The 11,067-nt window shown below is 52.6% G+C and overlaps 1 protein-coding gene across 1 annotated transcript; it reads right to left on the minus strand.

Moving 5' to 3' along the window:
- Positions 1–2,177: 2,177 nt before the first annotated feature.
- Positions 2,178–10,084, minus strand: Tmem214 (transmembrane protein 214). Its single transcript, XM_023711022.1, has 17 exons — positions 9,890–10,084; positions 8,866–9,065; positions 8,169–8,319; positions 7,806–7,940; positions 7,518–7,600; positions 6,989–7,094; positions 6,814–6,895; positions 6,448–6,549; positions 5,933–6,074; positions 5,531–5,622; positions 5,210–5,258; positions 4,932–5,045; positions 4,435–4,552; positions 3,807–3,903; positions 3,443–3,611; positions 3,209–3,354; positions 2,178–3,011 (listed from the first exon to the last, which is right to left on the minus strand). The coding sequence occupies exons 1-17, from the start codon at positions 10,059–10,061 to the stop codon at positions 2,885–2,887; spliced, it is 2,085 nt and encodes a 694-aa protein (XP_023566790.1). The 5' UTR covers positions 10,062–10,084; the 3' UTR covers positions 2,178–2,884.
- Positions 10,085–11,067: the final 983 nt, after the last annotated feature.

Here is an 11,067-nt window from a genome sequence, read left to right on the forward strand (position 1 = left end):
TGAAGCAGGAGGATTGTGATTTTGAGACCCGCCTAGGCTGCATAGTTCAGGCTTAGCCTAGATTACATAGCAAAACTTTGTCTTAAAACACACACATACACACACAGCAACAAATTCCCTTCGGGGTGATAAAACTTTAAAATGCTCAGAAGTCATTCAAACATAGAAACATGACAACTGGAGCATTTGGGAGTAGGGCAGGGCAGGCATCCCCCTGGGTAAGTCCTCCCCATGGTGATGGTATTTGGCGAATGGAGCAGTAGTGCACAGGTGTGAGCCCGGCAAGTTTCTGTCTGTAGCATGTCAGGCTGTCCTGCTTTCTAAAACGGAAGGTGTGAACTGCAAACAGAAAAGGAACACAGAAACGTGCTGTGAGGCCTAAGAAAGTGTTTAGAAATGGGTTGTAGTATTTTCAGGCCCACCCAAGAGTTGGTAATCTAGGTAGAGACCCATACTCAAATTGATTTGTTAGTCTGCCGCATGCTAACTGTTGAGCTCCAGCTGTGAGGAGTTAGCATTCAGCTTGGCTCTGCGAGGCTCCAGCTTCCTCCTGCTCTCCCAGCGACACCCTCTGGAGCGCTGTGGTCACCCCGCCCATCAGCAGGGCTGGAATACATTCTAGGGTGCACACTGCTTTAATTTTCCAGCTCAGCTTGGACTCTCATTTGTTGACAGCTCTGCAGAAAGTGTCTAGATGTCTCTGGCTTTGCTTTAATGGACAGCAGGTGTTGTGCTGGATCTGACAGGCACTTGGAGACTGGAAATCAGGGTCAGGCAATGACCAAATAAAGCCAATTGTGATGTCAGTGTCCCCATGAGAGGCTGTGAAGATCCCATTAATCTAAATTGATAAAGAAAAATGTTGCACCCAAAGATTATAGGTTTTTTTTTTTTTTCTCGGAACCAGGGAAGCACTTACTCCACTGAGCCATCTCCCCGGCCCAAAAGATTATAGCTTAAGACAATAAATAAATAAATAAATAAATGGAACATAGTCTAATGCACATATATAAAACCAATGTCCTTGTGGCATTCTCAGGGCTGCCAGATTCAAAATTCAGCCCAGCAGCCATGGACCCCTTGGATTTGTCACCTTGGGATGGAGTATCATCTTACTTGTTCTAGGCTATGTCTACTTGAGCTCACAAATTATTTCATTCTCTAATTTTCCCCAAACATAGGCCAGTTACAAGGATTCACTAAGGAGGGCTAAACCTGTCTGTGGCCAACTGCTAAAGAACAGAGGAAAGGGAACCTATTCTAGGACCCTCGGGCATTCAAGGCCTTTGCTTTGACCTAGGCGAGACAGGGTTTCTCAAGGGAAGGATGGTCACTGGCCAACTACTGTAGGTGAGCAAGGTGCCTCCTGGCATGGGTTGTTTACTTCCCAAGAGGCACAGGAACAAAAGCATGAGATGCCAGTGTTCACCATCTCACCTTGGGCCAAGATGTTCCTACTTGGTTCCTTATAATCTTGCTGCTGGAAAGTCTCAGGGCACTCCAAGAAAGGCAAAATGGTAATAGGCCACCTCCCCTCCTTACAACTATGACGTGTTTATGAGGGAGCCACAGACCAGCCCATGGACTGGAGTGGCACCTCTAGCACTGCTTGTGTGAGACATTCTAGGAACCAAACTTGGGGTGAGAACTGAAACAAGTTACTATTTGTCTCAAATATAAAATCAAAGACAGCATAATAGTGTTTTTTTACTATCTTATAAAATGAATCAATTAATAAATTAAGGTCTGAGCAAAGAAAGGATATCACTGACCCCCACCTAAGAATTTCCTTAGGAGACCCTTGGCCCTGCTTTTTTAATCATACAACACTCAACAGCTGGGCATGATGGCACATGGCTGTAACCCCATCAATTGGGAAGCTGAGGCACGACTGCCACAAATTCAAGGCCAGCCTGGATTAGAGTCCAAGCTGAGATTGTGTTCCAGGCTTTTTTGTTCAAAAACTACAGCACAACAGAAGCTATCAAGGGAAATCTTGGGACACAAATCTGTTCTAAGTGATAATTAGGGGAGCCAAAGCAGGCTGTATGTTCGAATGATGAATGTGCACCGTCCCTGCCAGCTTACAGCAAGTGCCTATGAAGGGGCTGGGGCTCACTCTTTGCTGTCCTGACCCCTAACTATGGCAATTATTTTGTAAGGAAGCAGAGAGGACATCTAGAAATCAAATGTGTCCTTTATTCTACTCAGAACCCCTTTTCCCCAGCAATATACTGATTCCAGGTATGCTATGCCCAGGGCTGTGCTCTCCAGGTGGATGGTGAAGTAGGCAATAGACACAGCCGAGCCTGTGACAGAGCTCTTGCACTGTGGGGAAAGAAGGGTTGAAGCAGGACTCTGATGGAAGGAGATGGCAAGGTCCTTGCAGGCCCTGTCCCAGTGTTTTGAAGTTAACAGGCATTTCCACCTGGCCTCACATCCACAGACACCACACCCAGGCAGAAGGGTAGAGGGGAAGCTACTATTGGCCAGCCCTGGTGGATCCTTCGGAAGGTCCCTTTCTTTTTTTTTTTTTTTTGCTATGGCTAAATTTATGACCAAGAATTAGAAGAGGACACTGATAAATTTGTTGAAGCTCATCATTTTAGAGATGAGCTGATGGGGCTTTAGGAATGAGATGGAGGGAGGTGGAGAGCAAGAGGTGAGACTGTGTAAGAGAGACTGCCAGCCAAAGGCAGAGCCTGGAGTGTGCAACTGGGCCTGAGAAATATCCAGTGGACTTCTGGGTAGGAGGCTGAGAGACTCTGGACAACCACCACGAGATGGAACTCAGACACCAAATGAAAACAGCTGCCACTCTCTGTCCTCCAGCAGTCTCAGATGGTCTGCTTATGACAGGAACCGGTGGACAGGGAGGCAGGGCCTACTGCTGGGATATCATGGCCAGTACCCAGTCCAAGAAAGCCACTGTGATGTCTTGTAGGCAGATCCAGGTCCAGTGGGCAGCCTCGCTGAGCTGTGTTTTCATGCAATCCCATGTCACCTCACCTCTGGTAAAAAAGCAAGACATTATAAGGGCAGGTGTGTGCACAGGGCTGCAGCATGGACCCATAACTTCACCCTAGAGTGGCTAGGAGCGACCAAAGGGCAATGTACCATGACACTGAACAGCGAACCCTGGCCTGGAGATAGGGAGTGAGGCCACAAAGCGGCCCCACTGTGCCAGAGCCCTTGGTAAAAGCCTTACCTGCACACCTCGTGGCAGTGCTCCTGGGCCTGGGCCAGGGCCTCCAGCAGCAGATGCCATGCTGGCAGCAGCACGCTCTGGTGCAGAAGCAGGAGCAGCTCCCTCAGGTAATGCAGCAATTGGTGCAGAGCATCAGGGAGCTGCATCTGCAGCAGGACCGCAGGGGACGATGGCTGGGTCAGGGCGCCCAGGCCCTCAGCATCCCAACCCTTCTCCAACCCTGCTCTGGCTTACCCTCCGAGAGAGGCCAGCAAGGCTGTCACTGAACCAAGCCAGGTGGGAGGCACAGTGGGCAGAAAGGAAGCTGACTGTGGAATTGGTTTGGGCCCAGGCCAACTGCAAGCTGGGTGACACCACAGTAAGCATGTAAGAGCTGCAGGCTGGCAATGTCTCTTCTAACCAGCTGTAAAGAAGTCAGAGGGGAGAAGGGAGGGCTTAGAACCTCCTCCAGAGCCCTGCTATCAAAGTTGGGGGAGGAGGCCACTGGGAAGGATAACCGCAAGCACGTCCCACTGACTGTATATGCCCATCAATGTCTGCACCACCCTGAACCCCAAACCTTTCTCCTCATACCTCTCCTGCCCTGAGAGTAGCTCACCGGTAGCCCTGCAGGCAGTAGGAGTAGAGCTTGACACATACTTGTTGGCCAGCAGGCAAGAGACCAGAGGACTGAAGCACCCGGCCAGTGAAGGAGGCTGAGTAAGAAGGCTCTGATGAGCTGGGGTGGAGGTGTGACTCAGGAAATAGACATGCAGGTCCCCGGGAGGCACAGTGAGCAGAAGGGCAGAAGTATATGTGCTCTCGAATCACAGAGCCACCTCTGCCTGTCCACGACAGGCTCAGGAGAGGCATGCAGGCCTGGGAGTTGTATACCTCCTCCTGACCAGCTAAGCAGGAGGAACAGGGCATGAGAGGAGTCCTGGACTTAAGTGTAGGAAGCTTTAGTGTGATCCTATGCTAGCTGCAGAGTCCTTCTGAGCCTCAGGTGCTATGGGAGTTAGGTGGAGGCAACACCTTGGGTGACAGTGTGAATATGCAAGCATTTGTATGCTACAAAGTTAACGGATCTGTGAGTCATATGCTATCTGTGAATAGAAAAGCCCATCTCAACAGTGTTTGTTTTGTGGCCCTGAGAGCTCAAGAGGATAACATGAGGTTGGGGGTGTGGGTTACACCTTGCTCTGTGCCCCGTTTTGCCTCCTTCCACAGGGGCCATCACTGCTTACCCTGGAAGGAGCCATGTGACCAAAAGTCATGGCACAGGAGACCCACAGCAAACATGGGCAGCAACAGCAGCAGCCAGGTCCAGGATGGCCAGGGACCCTGGGCCCGCTGTAGTAAACCCTGGTTGGGAAGGGAAAGAATGCTGTGGTCAGTATAGAGCCAGGCCCAGTGACTTGTACCCCAGCACTCTCAGAGGCTGAGGTAGAACTACAAGCTTAAGACCAGTGTAGGCAAATAAGAACTTAAAGACTATCTGAACATAAAAATCTTTTAAAAAGGGATAGGGATACAGCTCAGTGCGAAGGACATGGGTTCAACCTTCAAGGCTGAGGGAAACAGGTAGCGCTGGACCTGCCACAGTGAGCCCTGGCAGGGAGGAGGGGCACAGTGGTTAGGAGGAAAGGGAGGCCTGAACTGGGTGAGCCTGCACACCAAGCCAGGCCAAGAGTTTGAGACAGATGCAGGGATGTATGCGGGTTGGAGGGGTTGGGTGCCACACCTTGCAGGCTGTGTGACAGGTAGCAACTTGCTGGGGGTTCCCACTGCCCCTCTTTAGCAGCTCCTGGTTAGTGTACTTGAAGGACTCAATGGTTTCTTGTAAAGACATCTGCGTCTGGAGGATACCAAAGGTTGAGTTGAGAACATGGACCCTACCTGGGGGGAATTCCTGGGCCTCCACGCTACTTCATGTTCCAGACCACGTGTGAAGACAGTGGCTTAGGGACAGGAACCCAGAGCCCCGCCAACGCCCAGCCTGCCCATCCTCCAACTCCTTACCTTCTTGGGAATCTGCTCCCAGGACCTGAGCAAGTGCTCCAGCAGCAGGCTGTAGGGAAGCACAGCTCTCCATGAGGCTGCCTGTCACTTGGCCCTCCTGCCCCTCCAATAAGCCCAGCTCCCTCCACCTCTGCCTCCAGAGCAGCTCTCTCGAGACCATCTGGGCAATGCTCCCATTCCAACTGTGAGGCTTAAGTCAATAGAACAGCCACTGAAGTTCCCATTCTGTTTCCAGGACAGGGATGGAACCTCAGGCTGGGACATGTGAACTGGGAGGCTGCTCTGTGTGGGGCAGAGGGAGGTGACCCTACCCCCACCTGCCTGGACTGTGATAGGTGCTTGGGGTACAGCTTCCTCCAGACGTTGATGCTGAGGGGATTCACAGTCAGGCATTGGGTCAGGCTGCCCAGGAGCTGCACAGGGAACAGGAGAGACTGCTGGGGACTTGGTGCTGGTGGAGAGGAAAAGCACAGAGGGCAACGGAGCAACTGTCCACCCCAACGGCACAGAAAGGGCCTCAGGACCTAGAAAGCTGAGCAGCTGTCACAAGGGAGGGGCTCTGAGTTAGACTATCAGCTCAAGGATCACGTATCTGTGAGTGACAAGGCAGCAGAGATCCCCCAGGCCAGGATATGCTGCCATCTCAGGGCCTGTTCCCGAGGGCAGAGCGGGAGTGAGCAAAGCCCCTAGGCAAGGGAAAGAAGTCTGCCACCAGCTATTTACCTCTTTCTTCATCTCAGAGGAACAGCTAGGGGTGACTCTGGACAAGAAGGAAGGGAAGTAGAGGTGCAGCGTAGATTCTGGCTTCTCTCCAAACGCCAGCACCTTCAGTCGGGGGTAGAGTCTACGCAGCTGCTCCTGCAGGCTGGGGAGGAATACAACCAGGCCCGGGCTGGACATGCAGCTGCACCTCCAACCGTCTTCCTGTCTTGGAGCCAATGCCCTGCCTCATGAGTCCCCTAAGCCTTCTTGATTGCACTCGTTTTACTGAAAGACCCCCTAAGAAAATCTGACAAAAGCCAGGCACCCTTTTCCTAAGAAAATGCCCATATGTCAATCATACACAAGAACTCATATAACATCAAGAGTCTATCCATCCCTTGAAACCCATCCTGAATTTCCTAGTTGTAAGCCAGATCCAGGTGGCAGGGGGAGAGAATGGAAATACAGGGCCTGGGTCAGTCCCTGACCTTCCACCGAGGACCCTTCCCAGGAGGTGTGCACCAGGGTAGTCCTACCTGGGTGTCAGAGAGTTGTTGGGCATATAGGCAAAGTCTAGGAGTGGGAAGAAGTCCTTGGGGCCAATTATGCCAAAGCCTTTGGTGAGGTTGGGGTGGATCCTATGGGGAAAGGAAAAGATAGGCACGCTGGAGATAACCCCCTGGGCCAGCTGTTTGAGCCATAACCCCAGCCATGTCAACAGCTAGGAAACAGGGTACAAACACTGCCTCATCCCCAGCCCTTGCTGATTCCCTCCCCTTCCTTCCTCACCATCACATTCGGAGGTGGGAGGAACTAGTCCTGATTTTCCTTGCATCCCTTTTTGTCGAAACAGCCTCGTGTGGATATCCTGGGCCTACCCCATGCTGTCCCCCATTACTCACTGGAGCAGCCGGTGGAGGTACGCGATGGCAAAGGAAGACAGAGATGTGATGCCCAGCACAGGCAGCATGATTCCCAGCCACACTGCAGAGACGAAGGCCAGGGGGGAGCCTTGGGCTTGTCCACGGGGGACATTAAAGACCTAGGATCGTTCCCTCATTTCCACTTCCTTAGTACCTTTCAGTCCCTCAGCGAGGCTGGTGAAACCTGCTTGCCCCACAGCCCACATGATGGTCAGGCACTTTGCTGGTCGGCTCTGGTGGGACCTCAACAGTTCCAGGAACTAAGGAGATAGATAGGGAATACAGGCTGGGATAGGGCAGAGCTCCAGGAGCACCTCATAGCCAAGAGAGAAGAGAGATATCAACTGGGAGAGAAGGGGCTATGCAAGTGGGTCTCGATGGCAGCATGAGGTTATGGTTCAGAGCATGGGCGTTACTGCATTGCACCATTTCCTGGCTGGCCAGTCCTAGGAAAGCTATGAAGCCCCACTGTGGCTGAAGTTTTTCACTAATAAGATGGGGACAGCAGTCCATGCCTCATGTACATCCAAAGCAGACGTACAGTAAGAGCTAACAGTATAGTGTAGAATATATGTTCTGATGTTAGCATTCTTCCACCTTCCCATAACTGAGTCCAACAACGTTGACTCTTCCCAGCCTCCCTGGTCCTAGTCATGGTGTTCTCACCATCATTTACGGCTTACCTTGTCCAAGTTTTCTGTGACAATCTTGGGCTTGTCCTGTAGAATGGCCTGGACACAGATGCGGTAACCATGTAGTGACTCCCCTAGAGAAATTCACGTCCTCAGACCTAGCCACACTACTTGGCATCCCAAACCTGATGTCTATTTTCTGGCAGCAGTAGGTCTAGAGCCCCAGCTAATGAGTCCTGACCTCTTTCTCCCTTTCCAATATGGAGATTAGCACATTTGTCTTCTGGAAGCAAATCAGGAGTAGGCCCCAAGATGTCACTCTCCACGGGTTTCTCTTACCTGGTGTCTTATCCAGCTCTTGTAGCATGGTGAATAGACAGTGGTCTAAAAATAGCTCCAGAGACCCTGGTGCCTTCATCAGGAGCCCTCGGATGATCCCACGCAGCTCCCGGCTCACCAGACTGTAGGGATAATCTGGGGCCATTGGCCTCCACATGAGTCTAACACCAGGTGCCCCTGCCAATCTGAATGGAGGCAGAGGTCCCTGCACTGAGGCTGGCATCCTCCCTCTTCCAAGGAAGCCCCAGGCACATGCATAGCCATGTACAAACCACGAGAGTGGGAGGCAATGGGCAGTTAGAAATACAGCCCTTTTACAATTTCCTTGCCCTCGTTTGAGCTGACGGAGGTGGGAAGACTAACCATGAGGATGCTGGCTGAGCGTGGGTTCACTCCGAGGAGCCTGGAGCTTGTAGTTGAGATAGCTGGCCAGGTCCTTCAACCACACAGAGGGATTCCCAGTGAATACGCTCTGGCTCTTGTCCAGTTCCTTCTGCAGAGCGGCCACATCCAGCTGCCAGAGACATACCTCCATGGTGAGTTGGGAACAACCAATGGGAAATGGGTAGGTGTGGAAAATGGCTAAACGAGTGGTGGCAGAAGAAGGGTTTCTGTTTTAAAATGAAACTGTAGAAAGCAAAAATTTTACTGCATCCAGATCTTGAAAAAGTAAAGAACAGGACAGCTAAGAATACTGATCTCTTGGGCCTATGTTTGTAGGACCATCACATGTTCAAGAGAAAAAAAAAGAGAACAAGGTGGGTGATGAGAGATCACTGCTTCTGAGGGATGAGGGACCATCATAACCAGCTTTTGTCCCCTCTTTCCTGTCCCTGATCTTCAACATTTTCTTCTCGCCAATCTGTTTCCCTATACATTTTCCATTTCCATTCTGCTCTAGTGCAAACATTCTGCCCTATTGGGTTTCCACCTTTTCCTGATCTTTTCAACTAATGATGTTCCCAACCCCACAGTTCCCTCAACTGTTTCTCCCTCCACCCAATCTTCTCTGCATCCAGAGCCCCTGATCTTCCCATGTCTCAAGTCTGGACACACTCACCACTTTTAGGGCCTCCTCCAGGCTGCGGAAGCAGCTCTGTTTCTGGCTGTGGCTGGTGACAGGTGTCACCTTTTTTGGTTGCTTCTTATTTGCTGGGTTCTTAGGCTCCACAGCAGGAGGTGGAACTTGTTCTTTATTCCGTCGCTTCATGATTTTCTCAAAGCCCTGCTCATAAAGGGTGCTTGTGGTCTGGATTGGAGCTAGGATAAAGGCAGACAGAGAAAGAGGGGCTATCCTTAAGTCCCCTAGGTCTCACAGGAATAGTGGTCCTTTTTTCCCACCCTGTCGCTGAATTCATCTGCAAGGCTGGCTTTGAATTCCTAGTGTTCCTACTAGCTCAGTTTCCCCAGTGCTTGGATTATAGGTATCTGTCAAAGCCCCTTCTTGTGGGCTACTTAGGAGCAGGGCAGGGAGCTTCAATGGTGTCTCTTCCAGTCACCACAGCGCTGGTCTGTGACTTGCACAGCGACAGGTCAGTTCTCTATTACACACATTATCAAAGTCTGCAGGAACTAACAGAGGCATGGATAAAGAGGACTGGCTTCTTTGGTGCTGGGCTATCATGGGAGGGCAGGTTTTTCCATATTGTTTCTACTCTTAATTCTTACGACTCTTGACATGACAACTCTATAAGCAACAAGTGGCAAGCTTTCACCACTCTCCGGGATACAGAGGGCACAGCTGCCACCAAGACAAACTCCTGGTGGACCCGAGTATAGCGGGCCACTTCTCCCACCGCTGGGCCTTCTGCCCGTCCCTCCCCAACCTGCTGGTTATTTCAGGTCTGGGCACTGTGCCTCGGCTTGGCGCTCAGACACCTGCCCGAGTCCAGGTAGGGCCGGTTCAGGTGGGACCGTGGGCCTGAGCAGCTGGAGACCGGAGTCCCAGTCTCTTTCGACTCGCGATCCTGGGCCAGGTGTCGTTTTCGCTGGGCCTCAGTTTGCCCGTCGTTGCGGTGAGGGAGGCTATTTAGCGGGCTCGCTGCCGCTCAGGCAGGCCCGGGTCGGCGGCGGACGGTACTCACGGGTCAGGTCGTACTTCCACACTCCGTTCGCTTCCCCGAGCGCCCGGCGATCACCGCTGCCGCTGCCGCTGCCGCCGCCACGTCCGCCGCCGCGCCCACCACTGCCGGCCCCGGGCCGCCGTCCCCGCTTCACCACCTCCCAGCGCCCCTCGCCCGCCGCCTTGGCCGCCATGGCTCCAGCCCTCCGCCCCGCCACCTCCCGCTTTCCGGTCGGCGCTGACCGCACGCTGCCGCGCTGCCACGTCTCCCCTCCGCCGCCGCGCGGGGCAGCCTGGTACCCGTAGTCTCCGCGGGGCGCCAGGCTCGGCCCCGCCCCGGCCCCGCCCCGGCCCCGCCCCGGCCCGCGGTGACCCACAGATCCTGCCCGCAACTTGCTTCGCCTCCGGAGGCCTGTGCGTTGCTCACCTGCGAGTGGGACTGCTCCATTTCCCCTCACTCTCCTGTGGCGCTAGCAGGATGGAATGGAAACGTTCTGTCTTGGGGGAGAGTCTGAAGATTAAATGCTTCTTTCATTCTAGGAAAGCGACGCTATTTTTGTTGCTAGTGATTGAATATTAGGTTTGGTGGGCAATAAAAATTCCATTACAAAAGGACAAGGAAGAGGATGGGGCCTGAGGAGAGGGGCAGAGCGCTGGGAGGGCCACACGTGGAGAGGCCTGGCGGTCTCTAATAGGGTCCCTTCCTTGGGAGGCTGAGCAAACCCTGGACAGCACAGGAAACGGGCTCTGGCCGCAGGCACAGTGCCCACCCTGTTTCAGATGTGGCAGGGCAGCGGGGGAGAGCCTCTGAGCCCAGGATCTGGGCAGGCAGTTACTGCTCAGCAGTTCACTATCCTGGGGGATCCCTCACAGCTTTATTTTTATTTTTAGGACAGGGTCTGGCTCTGTAGTTTAGGCTGGCCTTGAGTTCACTATGTAGCCCAGGCTGGCCCTAAAACACCAGTGGATCCTCCAGCCTCAGGCTCCGGAGTACAAGGGCTCTAAGGCATGCGCCACCACGCCCCGTGGCCATTTCTTGTTTCTTTGTGTCACCTGAGGCCAGGGAGCTTTGCAGTGCCTAGCAGGGGAGGACCATGGTATGTGCTATTTTGTGTGCATTTGTGTTGAGATTTATACCTGCCATTCTGAGGTATTAGATACTTTAACTATACTAGAGTTCAAATTTGTACAGAATGTGAA

This window comes from Octodon degus, unplaced genomic scaffold, assembly GCF_000260255.1.
Source record: "Octodon degus isolate 3935 unplaced genomic scaffold, OctDeg1.0 scaffold00019, whole genome shotgun sequence".
Lineage (NCBI taxonomy): Eukaryota > Metazoa > Chordata > Mammalia > Rodentia > Octodontidae > Octodon > Octodon degus.

Coding starts and splice junctions, on each gene's coding strand:
- Tmem214 (XM_023711022.1), bottom strand. CDS start 10,061: ATGGCGGCCAAGGCGGCGGGCGAGGGGCGCTGGGAGGTGGTGAAGCGG. Junction 7,941..8,168: donor GCTCAGCCAGCATCCTCATG/GTTAGTCTTCCC, acceptor CAATGGCCCCAG/ATTATCCCTACAGTCTGGTG. Junction 7,095..7,517: donor TCACAGAAAACTTGGACAAG/GTAAGCCGTAAA, acceptor CTATCTCCTTAG/TTCCTGGAACTGTTGAGGTC.